The 25,038-nt window shown below is 42.1% G+C and overlaps 1 protein-coding gene across 1 annotated transcript; it reads left to right on the top strand.

Moving 5' to 3' along the window:
* The first annotated feature begins 41 nt into the window (after positions 1–41).
* LOC121179102 (ataxin-7) lies at positions 42–24,385 on the top strand. Its single transcript, XM_041033730.1, has 13 exons — positions 42–184; positions 2,426–2,524; positions 6,369–6,581; positions 6,777–6,845; positions 12,426–12,530; positions 16,592–16,889; positions 18,188–18,516; positions 18,730–18,812; positions 19,507–19,787; positions 19,984–20,173; positions 20,299–20,420; positions 20,625–21,783; positions 22,317–24,385. The coding sequence occupies exons 3-13, from the start codon at positions 6,377–6,379 to the stop codon at positions 22,332–22,334; spliced, it is 2,859 nt and encodes a 952-aa protein (XP_040889664.1). The 5' UTR covers positions 42–184; positions 2,426–2,524; positions 6,369–6,376; the 3' UTR covers positions 22,335–24,385.
* Positions 24,386–25,038: the final 653 nt, after the last annotated feature.

Genomic DNA, 25,038 nt, shown 5'->3' with positions numbered 1-25,038 from the left:
GGGGACGTCGCTGTCCCAGAATGCAGTCTGGTAAACAGACATGGAAGCACCAGGTGAAGACCTCCACAGAGGCTGAGCACTGCACTCGCTCTTTCCCACCGTCTTCTGTCTCCTTCGCCTTGTGCATCCAGCTGATATATATCTGTCTGGTGTCACATTTACGTCTACAGCATCAACAGCCTTGGTAAGAGCGAAGTTGTTGTCCGTCCGTGACGACTGCTAATGACTTCTGCTGTGCTGTCAAGCTTCTGGCCAGCTTCCTCGCTAATGCTAGTCATGGCTGGCTACAGGCTGAAGCTAGCAGGCTAATGTAGCCGCCACTGCTCTCTTCTAACGTTTGTACCAGTCACAGACCCGCACTGCCTTCATGACACAGGTCCTGATAGACATAATTGCTTTTTTACACATCGCATTGACGATATGAAGACTTTATCTTTTCTATTAAAAAAAGGTGTTAGTGTACGTTAGTATGGTCAATGTGCAGCAGAGGTGGGGGCAACGATAGCCAATAAAACTGCTGGCTTCTGTTGGTCCCTGCTAGTAACTGTTAGCTAGCTAATTGAGTTGTCCTGTCAAGGTGTGCGCCCACTTGTAAATAACAAATGCTTCGTTTTTAAAGAAATTTAAGATGTCATCTTTTACCAATCATGGCTACTACCTTACTGTCTTTGTAGAGTCCAGATTACAACCGAATTCAGGTAAAATTACGACTACTGACTTATTTAGCTTGCAAAGTATCAGATTATGAGCAGTATGAAAAGAATATTCTCTCCGATGCCATGTGTGAAGGCAGGGTGAAAATTCAGTATATTTTATTGACTTTCATTGGAATAGTGTTGTGATAATATGTTCACATCATGTTATGGTTTTAAAAATTCAGTTGTCCAAATTACTTTTCTAGTAATTTCTCATTAGAACTAACCCATAGACTTGCCTTAAGCTCTAAAGAGTTTTAATTTGACCAGTGAGCAGCTGATTGCATTGAATGTCTGTGGATTATTGTATGTAATTTAATCCTACATTTGCAATATAATGATGTATATTGATATTCGAAAAATATTCATATTAGTTTATATTGACATTTATTTCAACCATATTACCCATTCTTTGAAAAGTATATGTAGAACTCCCAGCCATTGTCAAGTATAGCAGTGCAAAAAAAAAAAATGTGTGAGTTTATGTGGAAGGTTTGGGAATTGTAGCTGCAATTTTTGTTTTGCAGTAAATGTTACATACAAAAAGAAAATAGGAAAAAAAAAGAAAATAGGAAAAAAAAACACATTCAGAAGCACAGAACTGTGTAGCTACTAACATTAATAATGGTTGTATTCAGCTTAGGCTTGCTGGCCCCAGGGCCCTGATGTTGTCCATGCTGGTTCACTGGCACGGCTTACTGGCACACCTACATGGAACAGAGACTTCATTAGTTTTATCAATTACACCTGAGCTTGCAGGCATGGAGAATTTTGTTCTTGATATAGCAGAATATAACATCATGTGATGATAGCTATTTGCCAACCATGCCCATCATAGCTTTTAGCATTTACATTGCCCAGAGAGAGCTTACATTTAAAATGTTTAGATTTGAATGCCCCTTTGCATTCTTTGAGTCTGGAACTTTGAGCTCTAAGTTTTACGTTCTTTCTATCAGCTGTAGTATTGTATAAATATAATTCTAACCCAATGGTGAAACTAACAGCTCTGCTTCCTTCTCATATTCTCTTGATGATCTTCCCTTAAATGTTTATTTTATAGCAGTTGTAGTACCAACATTACCAACTAGCATACCATGCTGGTAATACTCAGGAATCCAGGTGAATCTCCATGAGTTGCATGTTTCCAAATTATTCACAATTAGTTCATGCTATGGCAAGTTTTGTTCATAAATAAAAAATATTTCCTAATATAGACTTAAGAGATGTAGCTGAGTTTGAAGTTAATTTGGTCCTTGGCTGTCATTGGCCATAGCAAAAGCCTTTGTCAAACAACTTTTGAAGTATTATACAAATTTATACAAAACTATATAAGTTGTTGTAATTCATACACGACAGTTATCACTGTATGGCTTTCTGTTTTGCTTAATCAAGCCACTGGCTACATCTGTGAATATATTACAGTATGTTTTGCATCAGTTAAGACAAGCAAAATAATGATAAAAGGGTACGGTCTCAGTCTTTAAAACGGATTACTGGGGAGCTGGAGAGGGGTGGTTAGGGATGGTGCTTAATGGATTGGATTACTGCATAGTGGTGAACAACTCCATGACAAGGCTTATGGGGGCCAATGTTACCTTCCAGACAGTTTTATTATCCCCTGTTCACCTTTTAAGGCTATCAAGAAACAGAAAAACTAAGAACCTGATATTGACTCGTCTTCCCTCAATGCTTGTCTGTGTGTGTGTGTTTGGGCTTGTGTGTGTCTCCAGACTTCCTCTCCAGTGTGTGTGGCAGCCAGCGATCACCCAAACTGATGAGGATCGGCTGACTGAGTTAAAAATAAGTTCCTTTTTTCTTATTTTGCCAAGGTAAGATCCCACAGCTCCTCATTATAACCCCCTATTTACAAAAAGTATTTTTGAATACAATATAATACAATATTTATAAGTGGTTGTGTAGCGCTTACAGATGGTTACAATTGTCACTTACTTAGAAACATATCGGGGTTACTTATTTTGGACTCCTATTTTGGTTCCTGGGTTTAGCTGGGATGTTTTCAGTCAACCTATTTTGTATTTTTTTCAAGTTATTTTTAGCACTTTAACAACACTTCTTTATGCTCCTTTGTGGATAAAAAATAAGGGATAAAAAAAACACGACTTGTCGCTCATGTATACTGTCCCAGCTACTGGTAACATACTCATGGAGTGAATGATATCTAGTATCTAGTGAAAGGAAAAATCCACTTTATGTTACTCTATTATGCGTTCCCTTTCTGCAAAAATAAAAACCCCTGTAAATGCAGTACAGTCCAGTACAACAGTCCTGCTGTGAATACTAAATCCACTATTTGGTAAAATATTCATTTAGTGTTGAGACTGTGTCAGCGAGGTGTTGTTTATTGAGGCTGCAGCACCATTGTGTGGCCTGTTGAGGATATAGTTTAGACTGGTGCTGTTTTAGGATGAATATATTGAAGGTGAGGTGTTTGTTTTATATTAGATTTTGTTAAACTATATTACAAACACCTTTCAGTGAAATGTAATCCAATACAGCACCACCAACTCAAGTTTCAGAAAAGCAGAAATTTACAAGACTTTTGTTTCAGACTGCCTAATATTTTACAAGGATCTTTATTTTTCTGGTTATTAAATGTATGTGATATGTATGTGATAAGTCTGTGATGTTCAGTTTCTAGCGATTGGCTTTAACACAAGACATAAAAATGAAAATTTGTCGACAGAGATCAACAAACTTGTGTTTTCCTTTATTGGCAGTGTCACAGCTGTTAATCACAGCTGATAAGTGCAGCTTTTGCAGAAATATTATGGGTGTATGTGTAAAAGGGGCTATTGAGGAAATTCTATGACACCCACATTTTAAAGATTAAGAATTTGGGGGCTTTGTTAGAAAAATAACAATACCTGTGGTCCCATCCCAGACCAAAAGGACTCCCAATCATTGTAGATTGACTAATATCAAGGCATTAGTATGTCCGAAATTAAAGGCTTTGCTAGTGAAGGTGATAGACCTGTAATAGAAGAAAAGACTGGGAGAAAAGTTACCCACAGGTTTGTGATTTATGATCTGTGGTGGTGGGTAAATGGGTAAGTTACATATTTCAGTGAAAAACACTTGATGTGCATACACCTTGGTAAAGAATTACAGTTAATGTTTTGTATCATTATGGGAAATACTTTTGTTGGTTCAGAAAACTGATAATTTAATAAGTTGCACTGTTGTGTATAACACTGATTTAATACAGAAGATCCATTTCAAATCCATATAGATTATTAAGTCTTTACCCAGTGTATCTTTATTTGTATGGTGGTTTTCAAAAGAAAACAAGGTACTAAAATTTTTAATCTTTATAACTTTTCTTGTGTTTTTCACCCTCAAACTACAGCCAGAGCATCTAGCGTCATGTCTGTTATATATAGGTATACATATAAATATTAAAGTAGTATAGTATTCTGTTCTACCCTGGGTGCCTGTTTTAAATTTGTAGGCTTCGTTAAATGATCCAAAGACAAGCCTCAAGCTATCCCTAGAGAAACGTATGAGTGATGTCCGAGGCACTAAGTCATGTTTTTCTGCGAACTGTGGTTCACACTTTTTAACAGTTTCTACAGTAGCCAGTCTTCATTATGAAGGCTGCATTCTGAAAGTTAGCATCCTCATAGTATGGACCTCTACAGCCAGACTTTCAAAGTTAACCATGGATTTGGGAGAGTTCACACCTTATTGTACAGTTTGGTACAATTTGGGACTAAGGTGTATGCATATGCAGTAAATAAAGACCAGAGAAAATAAAACATAATTTTTTTGGACCATGAGTCACTGGCAAAATCTTCAGGATAAGCTTCTTAATTTGTATTTCTAAATTTAGTGTTGGTCTAAAGACAAAGCCAAGTTTCTGAACTGTACACTTGAAACAGAGGGCCAAGGTCTTTTTTGCTCAGGGCTCTTCAGAGTTCAGGCCAAATGGGAATACATTCAACTTTTCTGACATTTATTGAGACTTTTTTTTCCCAAACACCCCCTCCCTTTTAATAGCAGAAAAACAGTGTAGTGGGCTGCTTAAACTGCCTTTGTCATTCTGTCAAATGGTTAGATGATCATGTCTTGAGAATTTTAAATGAACTGAGATCACAGTCATTGATCATTGATCATTACATCATTCATATAAAAAAGGAAGGACAGTACTAACTGAAGACTAAAAATGTTTATGCTGTTTGTAAGTCAGGCTCCTGTATTACTATATTTCTACGGCAAATCAGCAGTCTCTATACTAAATGTTATCTGGTTCCTCTTCATTCCTTTTTTTCTTGCATGTCAGTTTTGTTGAATATGTGCACCATTCATGTAGATAACAAACATTTCATTTCGAAAGTGAAAGTAAAGAAAACGTGGCTGAAAATGGAACTGTCTTCACACCTTCACACCACACGAAAGGTTTAGGAACAACAAGGGAATCTGTTCAAATGAGTAATAAGTCTCATTAATTGTTACATTATTCTTTCATAGACATTCTTTTTAACAGTAACATGAACTTGAGTCTGCCTTTATCTGAATTGCAAAATAAGTTGCTGATCCATAATCCATGAAGTTCAAGTGAATTTATCTTTAAACGTGTTTCACTTATATTTGTGTGTGTGAGGGCTTACATCAGTGTAAACAGCTTAAAGATGCATTGACAAAAATATAATACTGCTATATCAATTGTAGTCTGACACTATGTATTGTATGTGTTGATGAGTAAATCACTGAAACATGATATTATGCATAGTCATCCTACATTAAGTTGGTTTATACCTACACCTTCTACAACTTGAGTTGTGAGAGACAACTGTTTTTTTTCTCGTTCAAAAATGTAAAGTTTGAGTTGTGATGTGCCCGCTGTTGTGACTTCTCACAGCCGTGTTGCAGCCGTGTGTTTTAGATTTTAAATGCTTACTTTTTCTTAGCATGGAAAGTAAGTGAGAAATTGAATATTTTGCACCATCGCAAGATCTGTTCTTCAGAATTTGCATAAGCAAAGTGCAGACTGTAATCGGGTATCCACTAGTATCACACCAACATAGATGTTTAGAAAGCTGACATTGTGTATATTGAGGAAAATCTCAAAATGAAGTCCTTATTTGACCAAGATATACTGTTATTTTTATTTATTTATGTAGCCCTAAATCACAATTTTGCCTCAAAAGGCAGTAAGTAGTTGATAGAATGTAGAAACAAAGACAGTGAATTTTTACCACTCAGTTGTAGGGCTCCCAAAATCCATGCAGCTTTGAGGCAATTTGTAAGGACAGCTGATTTAAACTATATAATATTACACATTGCTGTGTGAAGAGTGAATGAACCAGAGCTTATGTATGTGTATGTCATATTTAATAAGCAAGGGTTAACATGAACAACCAAGCCCAGCACTGTAGTAAAGCATTGCATGCAATGTAAGAGATTAAAGTTGGCGCTAACTAGCCAGGGACCCGGAGACCTTCGGGTAAGCTGTCCGTCTACCAATTCATTCGGTGTATGTGATATGTTGTGTAAGCGTTGTACTTGTTGCTTGTCAAGTGGCCACACACTGTTTTTCTTTGCTTTTGAGGGGCGGGTGCGGCGAAACAACACGCGCTTGCCCGTGTCAATCAGTGAAAAAGTCCTCCTATCCCGAGCGCGACCAACGCTGACTCTTGTGTTGTTACATTGTAGCGGAAAGAATGTCGGAAAGGGCCGAGGATGACGTCAGGGGGGAGCAGCGCCGAGCGGCCAGGCAGCAGCTGAAGCAGCAGCAGATCCAGCGGGGAGAAGGCTCCACAGCAATGGCGACTGTTGCGGAGCGGAGATCCTTGCCTAGTCCAGAAATAATGCTGGGACAGCCTTGGAGCAACTGGGTCGACGCCGCCAAACTCCACGGCAACGACGGTGAGTTCCCCAGCGTCCCGAATGTGCGCGAGGAAGCGAGGTAGAGCGCGACAGTTGCCAGTCCCGACCTGTTTTTTGGCCGATTGCATGCAGTTTTTGGTGGAATATGAAGAAACGCTACTGGTAGCAACAGCACGGGCAGGCAAGCAAGTGCAACTATTTATTTGTCTGTGTGTCGGATCGCCTCATTTTCAGGTGCTGAATCAGAGGAAAGTTTCAAAGACTTCGGGAAAAATCGAGAAGCCATGCGTTTGTGCAGAGAAGGTGAGTGTTTTTTTTCCCTCTAGGGCCAAAGGTGTATTTTGGTTCTGGGGCTTTGCTCACACATATACACACACACATATGGATTCAAACACTTTACACGCGACGTTCGGCCAAAATGTAAACCTACTGTAAATCATGCGCATCGTGAATTGACTGGCCACCCGGATATAATCAGTGAAACATTTGTCTGTTATTCGTGTGGTAGGTGACATTTACATCTGTCCCCAAAATAACTTAACGGTTAACTACTTAGACTCGCTGTAGGTGAGTATAGGCCCAAACACAGTAATAACAAATGTCATATTCTGCTTAGAGAATGCATCTAATGGACTTTATTGTTCAGCATCCACATTTATGCCATTTTACACGTGAAACCTTTCACCAGATTTCATGTGTCTCCCCTTATACCTTAAGACAACACCGAGGTTTGTTGCCTGAAGAATTGTAAGGCAGCAAGGTACAAACCTATGCGATTTATGAAAATGAGATCGCCCAAATAGAAATTTGACTGTTAAAACAGTGATGGGGACTTTCTTGTAAAAGCCCCTTCTTAGTCATAGTTCTGTTGAAATAATATTAGGCTACATTATGGCCTGCTCCTATTTCACATGCTGCTTCAACACAGAATAAGAACAGCTGTAATATTTTTGTTACCACATATTTAGATCAAATTGAAAAAAAAATATGCTCTAGTTAAAATGACTTTATGATGTCTTATGAACCAACAAACATGGCATATAAGTATCTAATTTATTCAGGCCAGACGTATGTAAACTCTGAAAGTCAACCATCACTGGGGATTAAAAAAAAAATCAGCCACACTACTCTGATAAGAAAGAAGTAGGATGATTATGTTCTTGCTAGTATCTATAATCTCAGGTCATTACAGTGTTTCTCTCTAAAGATGAAACATATTCTACGTCTATGTTTATTCATACTATAATGGGCAGTAACAGGGAAAGGTTCAGTCATGACCTTATAAAGAGGAAGGGCCTCGTCTGACGAAGGTGGTAAAACCCACAATGTCAGAAACACGCATCACCTGGCTTCTCAGCCGCACAATGATGTTTGAGAGCACTTGGTGCTGCAATTTTATTTTTGGAAATGCCTCGATTAGCGTTTGCTGATTTGTCCTGCTGGCAGGTCTGGATTTAGAAAGAGCTTCACCACAAAGGTTCATCTGTTATCACAATAAAATTGCATCTTGTTTAATTACAAATCAGCAATCATGTAATCATTTTCCAGGCTCACCGAGCACTAAGACTGATATCAGAATGAGCCAGCTGATGGAATGAGTTGAAGACTGACCTCTTCATTTAACTCAGGATCAAATGAATGAGTGATGAATCAACTTTCTTACTACAGTGATAGAGTAATTGTATTTTGAAGTCCAGGTCATGTAATGAAAGGTGTCATGCTTTGCTAATGTTGTGTGCAGTTGTAGATAGTTAACTGGGCAGCACTCTTTAAAATGTGTACCCAAGAAGATGGTATGCTGATATTTGCATTTGATCCATGTCAGCAACACATCCACAGCTACTTTTAATCACTTTGCTGTGAGGATTTTTATCTCTCGCTCAAGGACAAATGAGCAGGGAGTGTTGAATGTGACCCTGCTGTTAGGGGACAGTCATCGTAGCGACTAGGACACTAAGATTAAGATGCATCCTTTTCTTTGAGCTCTGTTTCTCAGCTGAGCATGCAGTGAAAATGCTCTTATTCTCTGTTGTTCCCTGTTCTGAAATTCTATTTGCGTGTATAATTTGGCAGAGAAAAATGGCACTAATTAAGCAAAAACCATGAGGATCTTCTTCAGACACTCAACACCATAATTAATTCTGCAGCCGACAACAAAGTGATCACTGTGGTGTGCATAATTGTCACAGAATTTAACAGGTTTCTGAGTTAGGTGACTCCTAATGTAGAACACCTATGGACTATCATTTGAAGGAGCACGTGTGTGGGGAATGACTGTTTCTGGTTCTCATACCTGCTGCCTGTGTGTTTGCAGAACAGGCTGTGTGTCTGAAGTTACCGCAGTGAGGAATGACCATCGGGAAAGATGGCACATTTCAAAGTGGTCACATGATTTTTGGCCCTCATTTATGATGTCATCAGTGTGTGTCCAGCTTTATCCTTTTTCTTTTCTCTCTCTCTGTCTCCATGTGTTGCTCTAAAGGAAAAGGTTAACTGCAGGCGGCTTGTCAGAGGAGTTATCTTATGTTTCATTTGCACTAGTCAACAATGTGGCCTGTCTGCACGCTCTAAGACCATTGCACAATTTCAGCAGCAAATGTCCTATTACATATTGTACTTGTGTCCCTTAAGGGGTGGCACAGAACATAGTATTTAACATAATGCGATACACAGTGGACTGCATACATTTTTAGTGTTTGGCTGACCTCAGAAATGTTGTCAGTAAATTATCTTTGAAAGTGACTAAAACTGATGTATCTCAGGATCAAGAGAAGCAGTTTTAAAGGAAAGCAGAAAAACGGTGATCATTTAAAATTCAAAGCCACTTGTGCCGCTTGCAGCTGACTTGAAACATGTCTCTATCATGTAGCAACGTCTATCAGTGACTGTTGTTTGTGTCATGGGGCTGATCAACACATGCTGCCCGTGGCAGAGGCGTGTGTTCATAGAGTGTAATTCTGTGTGTGTGTGTCTAGTGGGGGTATTACAAGTGGATGACTACACCTCTCCACAATGACTCACCACCAGATTCCTCCTGTGGTGTAACCGCCATTCTAGCCAACACACACACACTGAAAAAAGATTGGCAATTAATGACTGATGAATTTTCTCGTCATCTGTCTTGAATTTTATAAATTTTGCAGTTGCACTGTTACAGTCAGGGAAGCTGGGAAATGTCGTGACAGTGTCAGTGTCACAGGTCAGATTCAGCCAGCGTATGTGCTGCTCAGAGGCAGCCAGAGCTGCTACTACTCCCCCTAGATCATTCATCACTGCCATGGATGAGGATGCTGAAATTAACTGGACTCTCGTTTGCTTCCTCTGTCTCATGCTTACAGGCTCTCTTTTGCCTCCTCCTCAAGCGCAGGTCCTCTGCTCACTCCCTCTTTGTCTCGCTAAGGCCTCGGCCTGCTTCTCTGCTCCGTTTTTTCTTCCTCTGTCGCGCTTGTTTCTTGGCTCTGCTCTGTTGTTCTGTCTCTTCTTTCTCCTCCACGGTGACTTCCTTTCTCTCTCTATCCTTTTTATCTCCTCCTCGCACAAGAAGAAAATGGAGATTAAGAATCGGGCAGACACAGTAGCGTTAGACCACTTTTCAAAGCAGGCCATTTTAGTGGTACAGTTCAGTCGGTGCCAATGCGTTGAATGCAGAGTGGCAGGGAGATCTAGCCAGGCTGCTCTTATAGTTAAGCAACCCGTTTGGAGAACGGTCCAAGTGAACAACAGCAGCAGTTTGGGAATGAGTGTCATTTGACTTTGCTACTGATCCAGTGAGGAAACGTAGTTGGCCTACTGGACTTTGCAGTTCTCTGTCCCTTTCTGTAAGATTCTACAAGAAAGTGGAGTTTTAATGGAGAATGCATGGTTAATTATTGATTTTAGCAAATATGTTTGCTCTTTCATTATCACTCCATTTGGCAGTGGTGCATAAGGATGGCTTACAGAGAGAATGAGAGGAAAACAGACATGTACAACATAAAAGAAGTTGCCCAGAACTTTCAGGCCGGTTTCCAGCCATTGCTTTAATGTCTTATGCTTCTGCAACTGGCAACCAGCGAATACTGCACTTCACGCCACATCTCAGCACTTGTTTTCTTTGCAGAACAGTCAAAGCAGTGCTCATGCACATCAGCAGTGTTCTTTCCTACTCAAGTTCTATATAATTTACATGCTTTTGTCCATTAAGTGAAGGCATTTGCTTTTTCTCCGTGGCAGATCCCAGCCGCTGTGAAAATAGGTCTTTTCACTCCAGTGCTGTTGAAGGAGACACTCAGCAGAGTGGCTTCAGACAATTGATGCGCATTGAGTAGCATCAGGCTTGTCAACTCTTTCACACAAGACTGCCACTGACCTCCCTGAGAGCGAAGCCGCCAGGTAGACCCTTTTATATGGTCTTTGCTTAATGGCCCTCATCCCTTCCAGATTCGGCTAGTGATGTTTGGAGAACCCTTGACGGCCCTGGCGGAGTACGTACTGGAGAGGGGCTCCACTTCGCTCCTCTTGTATCCTCTCCTCTGCTCATCTCATCATAACGCTCCAGGCAATCTCTTAATTAGCCTCCTTAATTAGGTGGTTTCTGGTTCTGTGCGCCAGGGTAAATTTTGATCACATTCTGGTGAGGAGCGGCACTTCCCTCTGATTTGCCATAGAGTGGCTGGAGAAGCGTGAGCCTCGGTTCATATTATTGGGTGGGGTAGAGATGCTGGAGCTACGCGCGTGCCATTTGTGTGGCTTGGCATTCATGCTCCCTATGCTTTTCATGATCATGTGCCTAAAAATTGCACTACCTCGGTGGCACTGTAGGGTCTTTACATTCCCCTGGAAGAAAATGTAAACCTTGAAATCAATCTTTTCTTCACTTGGCACTGCACTGCAATGACTTGTCAGGACTTTTAATGCGCTCGATGACCCTGCGTGTGTGTGTGTTCACATTTTAATCTGTACCCCAAAATGACTTCTTGTGCAGAGTATGAGCTGGCTTTAAGGGAGGAGATTTCAGGTGAATTCTGACTAATAAGAACGTGACCGGCATTACTGGAATAGAAATATTTTACTGTTATGGATTTAAAGCATGTTTATACACCTCAGTGTGACACACAACTTTCATAACTTGATAAACTGCAATGAACATCAACAGCTCTTTTTTTGATTGTAGGACTATGACTAAAGATTTTCACTGTGGATAAATCTGATTACTCTTACGATCAAATAATTAATAGTTGGTTCTATAAAATATGAAAAAAGTGAAAAATGCCCATCACAATTTCCTAAAGTCAAAAATGATGTTTTCATATTGTTTTGTCTCACCAACAGTCCAAAACCCCAATACATCCAGTTTACTTTCGCACAAAAGAGGGAAAAGCACACAAGATGGGAGGAGTCACCCAGTAGAAGAATTATACAGAAAACATGAAGGGGAAAACATCTTATTCATTGAACTTTATTCCTCAGTGATATCTCCTAATCTGTCAAATTGTCTACAATCTATTATATTTACATTTTGGTTGTGCATTTGTTTTTATCTGGGAGCGACATTCATTCTTTGACAGCAGGTAACCTTTGGATTGCTGGCTCGGCTCTTTTCCTGGTTCTTATCACTAGAACATGTTCTCCATGGTGAATGGGGACTAGTACTATATTTGCATTTCTGAATTGTACCCAGAATATGATGATTTTCCTTTTTGGGGTAATGCAAAAAAAAAGAAAAAGATGCCATCACACACATGGAATTACCCTCTCTTGAGCTGTTACAGCATTATGATGACAAATGATAGATGTTTCGGTGTAGATACAACTGCCAACTGGGGCACCAGGTGAACACAGCTCTGCTTTATTTGCCTCTCCTTGACTTGTGCCCTGTCTGGTTCATTCTTCCCATGTGTACAGACATGCCCATATTTGGCCAGTGTCCCGCACAGGACGACTTCTACCTGGTGATGTGCAGCCACTGTGGTCAAGTAGTCAAGCCACAAGCCTTCCAAGCACACTACGGTAAGCATCATGCACATGCACACACATTCATGCATGTTTATATTCAGTCATTTTTCATGCAAACCCCATGCAGACTAAGGTTTAACAGTTTTTGAATTTTATTATTACTCATTACAAGGAGGGGAGTGCATGTGGACAGAGTCGAAAAGGAAGTAACAAAGAACTTCTCGTGTGTAGGAACCCTGTAACCAGACAATATACCACTACAAGGCTGGTGGTGATTTTTCACGCATTAACACACTTTGTGGTATTATGTCTCCCTCTGTTTTAGTATTCCCCCACCGCTTTTCCTTCTCCACACAGTAACCTGAGTGGGGACACCACAGACTTTGATTTATTTATTTATTTGGCTTACTGACTCGCTTGTGTGTGTTTACAATTCCCCTGTTAATATTTGATGTGGCTCTCTCAGTCTTCCCAGTAATGTACTGTTTTAACACGTACAGCAAAGATCCGATTTCTGGTTCTGTTAATAGTTTAGGGATATGCGTGTGTGCATTTCAGTGCATGGATTTGCACTACTTAGATAGTTAAGCTGGATCTTCGACTAGAGTGCTATTGTAAAAGGATGAATTATAGATCTGTGAATGTAACATTTGCATGACTGTGGATCCGAAACGCCCATAGTCACTGCAAGAAATAAGCAGTCCTTGAAATTGTAAGGCTGCATGTTAGAGTGACACTTCCTATGCCCTGTTATGTGGGGTTGTTTGCTTAACGTAAGAATTTGTATTAGTCTTTGTAAGTCAGGTCAGTTCAAGAGAACATGACTTGTTAGTCTGTTCATGTGACCTTGTTATGACCGAAATCTGATCACTTCTACCCTTATTAGTATAAGTTTTGCCCCTACGCTTTCAGCACCTGAATCAGAAATCTGTGGTCGTATTTTCTTCTCATAACTTGGGTCATTTTTTTGTCCTAAATGTGTATTATGTTTTAGTCACTGAATTCCTTTAAGTTGGTGCATATGCTCAATAAATTGAGCAATTACAGTTGTCAAGGTCAGCCACAAGAGGGAGGTATAACAGCACATGGCTCTTAGAGGAACTGTCCTTTCTACTGTGTCAACAACAGTCACAGAAAGGACTTCATTGCACTGTTTAATAGTATAGACTGATATGAGCCTGCTTGGACCAGCCCGTTAATTATGTACTACAGTATCCGGGTGAGTTTTCATACCTGCCTGGGGATTTTAAATGAAGTATACGGTCCCTGGAAGGCATTACAGTGCCTGTAAAGTAAAACTATACCAAAACAACATCACAGCAGGTGGCTGTGTACATCTCGAACAGGGTGGTGGTGTTGATGCAGACTCTGCACAATCTGATCCATGCAGTACAAGAACCCGAGATGAATAGTGATTTGACAGTGATTTCAACTGTTTATAGCCATTTGTTTCTCCTGTTTCTCTAATGTGTTAATAATTATTAGGGATGCACCAAATCAGTTTTTTCGCACCCAATACTAATTTCTGTTCCTAAGCTCAAGGTATTTAGGTTTTAGCTCTTCATGTTTTGCTTGATAAATATTTTGAACAGCTAAATCGATTGTCAGAATAGTTCCAGGTTGATTTTCTGTTGATTGAGCAATTGTTTCAGCTCCACAGCAGAACAGTCTAAATCTAAGTGAAATTCTGTGGCTCCGTCACTCTGCGTGGCCGTACAGATTAGCAGTGCTCTTGCTGTGATTTTCCTCCCATCTTCCTCTCTCTGATGTCATTATGGGAAGACCCCATGTGGTGTTAACACGGGGCAAAGGCACTGATCTCAGCACCATTGAGATGGTCTCAATATGATTTTAGCGTGCTTCTTTGAGCCCATCTGTCTCCCGTTAGGTGTTTGTGCTTCTCGACTGAGGCTGATCCCAGCAGGGGTGACACTCACCGCAGAACGGGAAGCTGCAAGCTCGGCTGCCGTTTTATGCATTCATTTATGAACTTGTCGAACAAAGACTTGTCTCCTCGCAGCTTTGCTCACACGCCTTGCCTTGGCTAAACAAACACACGTTTGAATCATGCACCTTAAGCTTAGATGGCAAGAAAACTAACTGTAGTGTATTTATTATTTTTGCAGTAAGAACAAGGTTATTGTTATATAAATAGTTTACAGAAGCTGGGCTGTGCTGTGGCTTGAATATGGTGCCTGTGTCGACGATAGTAAGGCCGCCACACTTGTACGATAATGTTTTTCTCTCACTCCCACAGCCAGGGACTCCCCTTAGCACGGTGCCAACGGTTTGACAGTGTGAAAGAGGATATTAAGGCTCCTCCTAGTCCTTCTGTCTGTTGTTTTTTACCCCACCCCACCCCCCCAATTCACATACACGCACACACACGCATGTTTTTCTTGATTCTATGTTCATTCCTCCTCCACTGCCGCTGGTGTTTGCACACCTTTCTCACTGCTAGTGCTTTGTCAACAGAGCACTGAGTGTCACGCTGGGGTCTCCTGGTGGGAGTTTGTGTGCGGGGTGTGCTGTTGACTGTGACCGGGGACAGGACAAGACAGCAGGAGAAGAAGGGACGGAAGGAGCGAGTGAGCGAAAGACAGGCATTTGGGTTATTCAGCTGCTAAGAAGAGGGAGAGAAGATATGTGGAGTGTGTCATGAATGGGTGTGTAGAGAGGCCCTTAGGTGAGAAGAGGGAAAAAGCTTTTTTTTTCCTTCCTGAAAAGGGAAACTGGAGGGAAGACTAAACACTTTGAAGGTGTGTTATTGTGTGTGTGTGTGGCTGAGGGAGATCAGGGAGTGGCAGCTCTGTGCATGCATGTGTGTTAGTATCCCCTCTACTGTTTCTGCAGCAACAACTTGTTTGCAGCTCACCTGCTGAGACTGAGGTTTGGCCAACAGCCCACTTCCCAGCTCCACCACGGAGTTAGCTCAGTACAAGCTTAGCTAACTAGGCCCACACCTCGCCATGGTAACTAGCTACCAGCACAGACACTTTCTATCAAAACTGTCTCAGTGCTCCTGAAGCTGTTTCCTCTTACATTCTCAAATCATTGTATGTCGTTTTTTTTTTTGCACCGTGGTGTTGACAACAAGATGGTCAAGCTAACCTTCAGTCGCCTATTTCTCCTCAGCTCATCAGCGAACACCTTTCTCTCTCTGTCTCTGTGTCTCTCTCTCTCTCTCCACTTATGGTCAGAGCAGCAGGAGTGTCTGTCTGCGTGACCCCTCTGTGACCCCAGAGGCCCAATATATCTGTTAAGGAGCTGCTGCATGGCCAAAATTCAAGACAAGTTGTGCAAGTTGCAGTAACCTCTGAATTAAAAAAAAAAAGTCTTGCTTGAGGTTGCTGTCCTACTTTTTTTTCTTTGGTAGTTTCTGCTTTGGTAGCTAATGAAGTCTAGATTCTGTGAAATGAGGCTGTTGTGGTAAAATAAGTCTTTGTTGTGGAACAGTAGTAGAAATGTCAAAACTTATTTTGAGTTTGCTTTTTCATTGCTGTTACTGAAAATAGCAAGTGATGAGAGCTTCCCATGAAAAACCCAAAGCTTCTGTGATTATTGTGGATTTGCACACAAGAGACCCATGTTTGCTCATTTTGGAAACCATGACGTACTTACATGTTTTTTTTTTCTCCTAAAGGAGGAGATATTTAGTTTTGGAGGCAAGCACTTAGCAATATATTTATATATTTTTTTCCATTTTTCTATTTTTGTCTTTTCATCCAACTCTCAGTATCATCCTAACCTTTTCTGCTGTCATGCTGCCTTTTATCAGTTTGTGCAACAACTGTTCTAAGAAGCTCAGGCAGGAAATGAAGCTCTTGACCTGTTGGCGGGTTCTATTTCAGGCCGAGTTGGCATGAATCACAAATGCTGCTTATTTGTTTTTGAGGTAAACTGCTCACTACTGTCAGAGGTACATTTCTATGTTCCCGTGTGGATTCCCTTTTTTCCCCTTTTCTCCTGACTCATGGCCCAGTTGCTGCCACATTTACCCACATGGACTAGTCCGTTACAGTGTTTGCTCAAAGCTTTGTGACACCTAATCCTGATCATCTAATTTTGTAAACTGTTATGTTTTAATGCCAGTCTGGTTTATACTGTCACTCCAGAGAGAAGACACAGTTCAGCCAGCAAGCCAGCCTCCACCTCGCCCTTCCCCGTGTCGGGCAGGAACCGGAGCAGCAGCAGTGGGCTCGGGCCTGGGGTGGGCTCGGGGTCTGTAGCTGGAATGGCAACTGGAGGCATGCTTGGCCGACCTTCCACCGCTGGATCCAGCTTATCCTCCTCTTCAACGTCCTCCTCGTCCTCCAATCCCAAACTCCTCAAACCAGCCAAAGAGAAGCTGCCAGGCATTCAGCGAAGACCCCCCTTTGCACCCTTCAGGCCGCTCCAGCCTGACAAGACACAGTAAGTTTCACTGTTTAATGTTTTCAGTATTGTGTGGTGCTAAGGTTGCACAAAATGGCAATACCAAGACAGGGGCTGAACTATCAATTTTATTTTATGTGAAAATTGCAGTGTGCAATTGTGCAGTTTTTTTTTTTTTAATTACAGACGCTGCAGTTTTTTTTTTACATAATTAACAGTGTCTTAACAAACTGCAACAAGTGAGAGTTTAAGCTGGTGACTGTTGATTTCACCGGCAATAATGACAACTGCTGCCGGCCCTTGCTTGCATTTCACATAGGTAGCTCAGCTTGGCTCAGCTCACACTCAGTTGTTGCATTTTCTCTGTTAAACTTCTAAGCACATATTGTTTTATGATTAGTGCCTTTAAAGCAGCTAATGTGCAGAGTTGTCAACAGTATTATTAAGGTCATCAGTCTAATATCAAGACATTGGCCAGTTATTGTAATAAATACAAACTGTTGGCAGTTCACGTCTGACAGTGTTATAAAATCAGACTGAAGACCCCAAATATGACAGTGTGTTTAGATGTCAAGAATAATGTCAGTAATGTCAATGATACCACTCCTGTATCTCAATAAATGTGGCTAAAGTGCCCGGGCTTCCCATAGCATACTAGAGCAGTTTACTTATAATTTACTCCTTTAGAATACATGTAAATATCCTGGTGTAAAATTATATATTCTGTGAATAGATGAGCCTTTATCATCTGTTATCAGATTTATTATATTGTGTTGCTCAATTATTAATCAATGGTGTAGTGAACCAAATGGTTCAATCATGACAATGTTATAATTCTGATTTACAGTACGATTATCATTCAAACATCTATTTATACAAATGCATCAGCACTCTCCCAACTCTGAAAGATGTGTTCACATCACCTCGTACAGTTGTATCTAGATTTAAATTCTCTTCTTAATAATCATAAATCCCCAGTTAGTGGAATTGAGCCATTGTTAATGATATTAACTCCACTTTTCTTTTGCTTTTCCTGCTATGTCAAGTCAAAATGGCTCCTCTGGAAAACGCCTATGTAGTAATTTATTATTTTCCAATTTATAAGTGTCCGATTTCAAACAGGATCTGTCTTCAAGAAGTAATACATTTAAACACCTGGTTTTTTTTTTTGATTTTTTTTTTAATAAATGATGGATCATTAGTTTCGTGTTTTGTCCTCCCAGCTTCACTCATACGTGTACATCTGTCTCTTATCATGCGTTCCTCACTGGCTCAGTGTTTCTAACTCTCAGCTTCCTCCTTGCTGCCCTCTTCATCTCTGTAACCTTCTCTTCCAGCCTCACCCCGGCTGTCAAGGTGGAGAAGATGCACCTGAGGGTAGACTCGTCAGCTAGGCTGGTGCAGGCCCCATCTGCCCCCACCACCACCTCATCCTCCTCCACTTCCTCCTCTAGCACCACTGTGAGCTCCAACACTACCACCATCACCACCTCCTCATCATCAGCCCTTAAACCAGGCCTTAACTGTCCCTCCATACCAAAGCCTCCATTACTGGCCCCGGGTCAGATTCCCAACGGCAAGGGCCACCTCTCGGTCCTCTCAGACAAGAAGCAGGACAGCAGCAGCAGTGCCAGTAGCAGACGCCACCTCAGCAAGAAAGTGACAGGTGAGCTGGATGAAAATAAAAACAATGGCATACAGTACATACATACACTACATAACATGTTGTACTGTCAAATCTCATTTATAAAGTCTGTTTCGAGTATGGCATATATTTGTTAGAAAGACTAAGTATAACATGCAACAGCTTACATAACCATTGATTTTACACAATATGTGTAAGTAACAATTCTCCCTCACTCTTCTACTGTGCCCTCAGAACGTGAGTTCAATCCAGATATCCACTGTGGCGTTGTGGATATGACATCTCGGAAACCATGCACAAGATCTCTAACATGCAAGGTAACCAGTCTCTCTAGTTTCTGTGTAGTGTACTGTTAGTTTCAAGTAACCATTTATCTTTTAAACCTAAAGCCGGGAAACTTCTACAGTTTTCTTACTGTCAATAAATCCTATTAAAAGGCCAAATCCTTAAAGCTGAGCTTAAATCTGAATTTTGTCACTGTTTGTGTAAGGAACAGTAGAATTATAGTGATACAGCAGCTGTTGCAAAAATTTTTCCATTTTTCAAACGAGGATACAAGGGTTTTTGAAGCAAGGGGCACCAAGCCTCTGGGTGGCTGTTTCTAACAGCAGTGACTGACTGACAAGTTAGGGCCAGTGTTTCTAGGACACGTGCTGTCAACTTCTGTGGTGTGGTACTGACTGGATCAAGATATAGCCCTATATAGCTTGCAAATGTAATGAAGGAAAATGTCATGCAGTTCTGTGGGGTCGCTTGTTGATGTGTTTTTACTAGGCTTTAGGACAACACTAGAGCTCTATGGCACAGAGGAATAAGTTATATAGGGCTTTATAATGAACAGGATGGATATTACAAAGCTTATTCTTGAAGTTTTTTTAAACTTTTGAGAGATGTATCTGTCATGTTCAAATCTGAGTAGAAAAAAACAGAAGCTATTATTCATTTTAACCTAAGCAAGATCCTTTACCCAGACAACAATTCTGATCTTTGACCTTTCCGATGTCTCACCAGACACATTCCTTAAGCCAGCGGAGGGCGGTGCCAGGGCGGAGAAAGCGCTTTGACACATTGCTGGCGGAGCACAAGAACAGAGCAAGGGAGCGGGAGAGGGAAAGAGAACTCCCACAACCCTATACCCAGCCAAACCCCCCTCTCAGGGACCCACACCCCTCCTCCCACCTCGCCGCAACCCATGACTCCCACCAGGTGGCTCATGGCAACGGCCCCGCCCCAGACGCCACTAAGCCTTTGCCATTTGGCAAGCCCAAATTTCACAGCCCTGGTCTTCCACGGTAAGTGCTGCGCTACACACATTCTTGTGTTTCATGTTGTTGTGTACTCTCATTTTGTGCGTAGTGACACCAGACGAACGCAGTTACGACTTAGCATTTCCTACATTTTAGCAGTTGACTGACAGTTGAGGGCCAGTGGTTCTCTCAAAGAGTTTTTGTGATAAAGGTGAAAATAATCAGCCACACTGTCCATCAGACTAAACAGCAGTCACGGAGGTGGAACCCCCGGAGACCCTGCAGTAGTCCACGAGTCACCACACCATCCCCAAACTACCCCTGACGGGCTTTCCCGACCCTCTAGTGACGAAGGAGAGAACGAGGAGCGGGAGGATAGCGCTGACAAACTGGACTGTCACTATTCAGGTTATCACCCTCGACCGGCAGCTGTAAGTGCTCTCTGCGATAATAGACATGGACAGCTTTTTTCTTTTTGTTACAGTAGTTAAACTGTCAAGGTTTGATGATTGTTTTCTCATTTGTCCATTTTCTTTGTCTCCCTTTTTGTTCTTAGTACTGTACCTTTGGAAGTCGACTGTTTGGGAGAGGCTGTTACTCCTTTGACCGGCGATGGGACAGAGTGCGATGTGCCCTAACCACAATGATGGACAAGCATGTCAACTCTCAGATGTGGAAGTAAGTCTGTCCAGCTCAGCTCTTCTCATTCATACTGCAGCAAGTGGATGCATAAAGGAAGTCCTTTTTTAAAATACCAATTGAAATATAGTCACATGATGTTTACTCGAAGGGAGATGATAATTAACTGTCTTGCCTCTTATGGTCAGAATTCTTGACTCGTCAACGGCCATAGCTAATGAACAATATTTTTCCTTGTTGCAGGAAAATCCCCTTGGCCTTGGAGAACTCCTCCTCCGTTGCACCTACCCATAGGACAAGCACAAATTCCCACGGTAGCACTCCCTCCTCAGGCTTCCTGGGCCCCCCTGCCACCATGCCCCAGACTCCTTATAGCCAATCCTACGAGGGCAAATCAGTGCTCTCCTATGGGACCACCTTAAATGCCCGCAGCTCCCCACAGGGTGGGGCTGAGCACCCGGCCTACGGCACCACGCAGGCCCGACAAGTGTCTTCGTTGCCGCAGATGCCTTCAGCCCACTCGTCCTCATCCTCTTCTTCAGCTCCTTCCCTAGCCTCAGGCCGGGCGCTTAAGTCCCGCTCCTCCGGCAGCAGCACTACCAAGTCGTCATCGTCCTTCAGGCCCAAGGAGATCTCCTCTGGCTCCTCCACACTTGTCATTCCCAACTCCACTGGTGGGGGCAGCAGCGGAGCCAACAGTAACAGTAGCAGCACTAGCTTCAGCTCGGGGAAGAAGAGGAAGAACAGCTCTCTCCTCTCTTCCTCCCATGGCTCCTCTGAATCCTCCTCTTCTAATGCCAACTACTCTTCCTCCTCCTCTTTCAAGAAGAACTGTGCAAATGTAAGCAGCTCAGGGAGCACCTACCACCACAGCTCATTAGGTTCTTCATCCTCATCGTCATTATCCTCCTCCCACAGCGGAGTGCACAGCGTGGGGCTTAACTGCGGCCCCACTGTGCGGACCAACTCACTTAGCCTCAAGGCCGAGCCTTCTGGGGGTTCAGCGGGTGGCTCCTCAGGGCCCCCTGCACGAGGTCCTCCCTCGGGCAGCCCCGCAGAGTCCATCAAGCGTATGAGTGTGGTGATGAACAGCAGTGACTCCACCCTGTCCCTGGGGCCCTTTGTCCATCACCAGTCCTCATCCTCATCTGACCACCACACCAGCTTCAGCCACCACTCCTCAGACGGGCGCCTGGAGGGCAAGAAGCGCAAAAGCTCTCCTGTCTCCAGCAGCATTAACAGTGGAGGTGGGGGAGGAGGGCTCGGAGGAGGAGGAGGCGGAGGACCTGGGCCAGGTAGACCCAAAGTGGCCAAGTCACCTGCCATTAACAACATCCATGGGAAGCATGGGCGGAGCATTCCAGGGACGCAAGGGCTGCCCAACAATTCCCATTTACATCAGGTGAGTTTTGAGTAAGGTGAGAACAGTGGCATTTTGTTTTAATTGACCAGTTTGCATTGTTGGCACGTTGGGAGTTGACAAAAATTGCTAATTGGCTTGTAAACTTAAGAAACATCTTCGCAGCCATAACACTTTTCACGAAGTGTTATTTTGGCGGCCCAGTGTAGCTCGCTTTTGCATCACCACATCATGATTAAAAGTGGCTGTGAGAGGTGAAACTGATAAGGAAACACAGCCTTTACATGGATTGAACTTGTCAGTTAAATTCATTGACACAAGACACTGATGGACCTGAAGTTTCACATGTTCACCAAAATACATTTTGTGCTTAGGTTGTGTTTTTTTTTCCTCCAGAATAACTCGTCATACACTGAATTACCAAGTGGTGAATGGCACTATTGCCACCCTTTGTGCTTGTCTAGAATTCATTACTTTTAGTAATTGAAAGCATTTGTAACCAAGTCTTTTTTTCTTTTCTTCTTCTTCTTCTTCTTCTTCTTCTTCTTCTTCTTCTTCTTCTTCCTCTTTCACAGCCAAAGGCTCGTCCCTGACAGCGGTGTCCGGCTTCAGTGTATGGAACCAGCAGGCGGACGGGGAATAGTCCGGAGCAGTCCGCATACTGCTCTGGACTGCACGAGGCCTTTTAAAATCAAACCCACATTACTCTCAGCTTCCCACAATCCTCAGGGTGGAGATGATCTGGACTGCCCAGTGAAGTCAATGTGGTCCTTACTAATTCTCCCAAAGCCATGTATGCATGTGTGTGTGGGTGTGTGTTTGTGTGTGTGTGTGTGGGGGGGGGGGGTGGGGGTGGGGGGGGTGGGGGGGGGGCTTGGTGTCACTGTATGGGAATAGAAGAATGGAGAACCAGGGGTCTAATGAGTGAGCCAAGGGGACCCACCCCCCCATCCCCCACATGCAAGTGTTGTCCCAGTATTCTGAGAGGTCTTCCTGTCTGCTTGGAAGTAGGAGAAACAATAGCAGCAGCCATGGGTCTCTTGAGCAGGGGTTCAGAGCTCATTGGGTTCAGGTTAAGGGCTGCCGCAACAAGCCGTCGTGACGCTGAGGAACTGGGGAGACGACAAACCGATCTCTTCCACGTTTGTTAAAGAACGAGCGTGTGAATGTGTGCGTGCGTGTGTATGTGTATGAGTATTTTTCTCATGTCAGATTCTGCTGGACTACTGGAATTTCCAACTTAATTACACCCCCAGCGCCTGATTTCAGAAGCCTTGGAAGGAGAGCAGGAGGAGCAGCAACCTGTTACTTGCAACACCTTAAACAACACACAATCACCTTGTTGTTTCACTTTTACGTTAGTCTGACTCCATGGCAACACGCTGAATAAGGGTCGGGTTACACTCAGCAGCCCGAGACGAGCCCGTAAGGACGATCTGGTCAATTCTCTAATTACCAAGAATAATTATGCAAGTGTTACCTTTTTATGATTTCTTATGAGCTTTTTACACTGAACTACGAAGTCTTTGTAGACGTGATGAAGACAGTTGTGCTTTCAAATGTGAAAAGGACACCTGATGTGCCCATTCGATTGAATCTTTTGTCAGAGAGATAGCTTGGTTTTGAGGACACCTGTTAATTTTCTGAATCTTTTCATTGTGCAGAATGATAGCCACAGCAGACCTACCCCCAACTGTGAACAGCACTAAATAACTGCTTTCTCCACAGGCACTGCTTAGTTGTCCACAAAGCAAGCCAAAAGCTGCTATCAGCTTTGCCAACTACTTTTTTTTTTTTTTTTTTTTTAACTAGAAGGTGGGCTGTCTTGCTCATGAAGCGGTGATGGTGCATTGCCTGTGTGGATATGAAGAAAATCTGTGCAAACCATATTGCTATTGCCACAACTTACCTACTTTTTGCCCACACAGCTGTGTAAAATCCACTGCTGCTTGTGGGCAGATGTGAATTGTAATGTTTTATTTTTCCTGCATAGGGAATCAGGTATGGTACGTCTTAACTGGAGCAAACTTCATGCACATCACCTGTCTTCTGTGGGTATGATCATCCCTCCTTTGCGTAACCACTACCCAAGCTCTGGATGTTAAAGTTTCAATGCCTCACCGTAAACACTATGTTGGTGTGAGTTTAGAAGAGATTTGTCCCAGTAGAACCGATAGCCAGACATTATACTCTATTCCTTTTATCAAAATGGAGTCTTAAATCAGGCAATACTCGCCCATATCGTTGGGATGTTTGCTAATTTTACGTGGTCTCGAGTGGGTTTTTCTGGTGCGAGATTCATGGAGATGGCTTCACTGGACTTATTTAAACTTTTGGCAACACCTGTTGATTAATGGAACATCCACTGATGTCAGATAGTGTGGAAAAGTAGAGACAATTTTTTAAAAAAAAGAATCTTAATTTAGCTTTTTTTTTTTTTCTCTTGTAGCCTATGTATCAAAACAAGTATTGAAGTATCCCTATTTGAGAATACATATTTTGTTAACAAATTGTACATAGTGAAATATGTATTTTTGCACAGGCATTTTTCGTACACGCTGATTTTTTGGTACAATTTCAACAAAAAAAAATTATTTATTTAGTTAAAAAAAAAAAAAAAAGATTAAAAGTCAGAGAACTTGACTATTCGAAGTGGTTCACTGCCAAGTCTATATAATGCAATACGCCTACATGTAGAAGCTGAAGCATCTCATGAATCGTGTACTGAGATCCTTTAAGGAACAACGGTGAAGTGTTGCCACAGTAGCATGTGTCTGTATGACAGAGGATAACCTTTATTCACTTTTCAAGGTCTCAATCACATGTGCTTTTACAAGACATTTTACGTTGCCTATGAATCAACACAAAAGAAAACAAATTTACTATGTGACCCAGTTAGCCTGTGATTCTGAAATGTCCTGCAGGCTTGAAGCTGTGCCCGTTGTCCAACTCGTTCCCCTGTACTCTCCAGACACTTTGTAGACCTTTAAACGAATCTCGTGATTGAAACACTTAAATGTTGTTTTATACAGGCTGAAGGGACTTCAGCCATCATTGCAAGGAAGAGGAACACTTCTGACAGTCCAACTGCTTGCATTATTGTTGCCAAACAAAGTAATTTGAATCACAGCTTTTAAAGAAATAGTTTGCAGCTTTTAAAACAAATATCAAATTAAGAAAGTGCCTGAATTTGTTTCACCATGACTGTTTGAGGACAGTATTCTTTGGGTTGTTTTACCTTACTTGAATGTTCAAAGTGTTTAGGAGTTTGCTTTTAAATCTGCCTATGAACCCTAA

This window comes from Toxotes jaculatrix, chromosome 3 (assembly GCF_017976425.1).
Source record: "Toxotes jaculatrix isolate fToxJac2 chromosome 3, fToxJac2.pri, whole genome shotgun sequence".
In the NCBI taxonomy this organism is placed as follows: domain Eukaryota; kingdom Metazoa; phylum Chordata; class Actinopteri; family Toxotidae; genus Toxotes; species Toxotes jaculatrix.
This window is presented reverse-complemented; position numbering and strand designations above follow the sequence as displayed.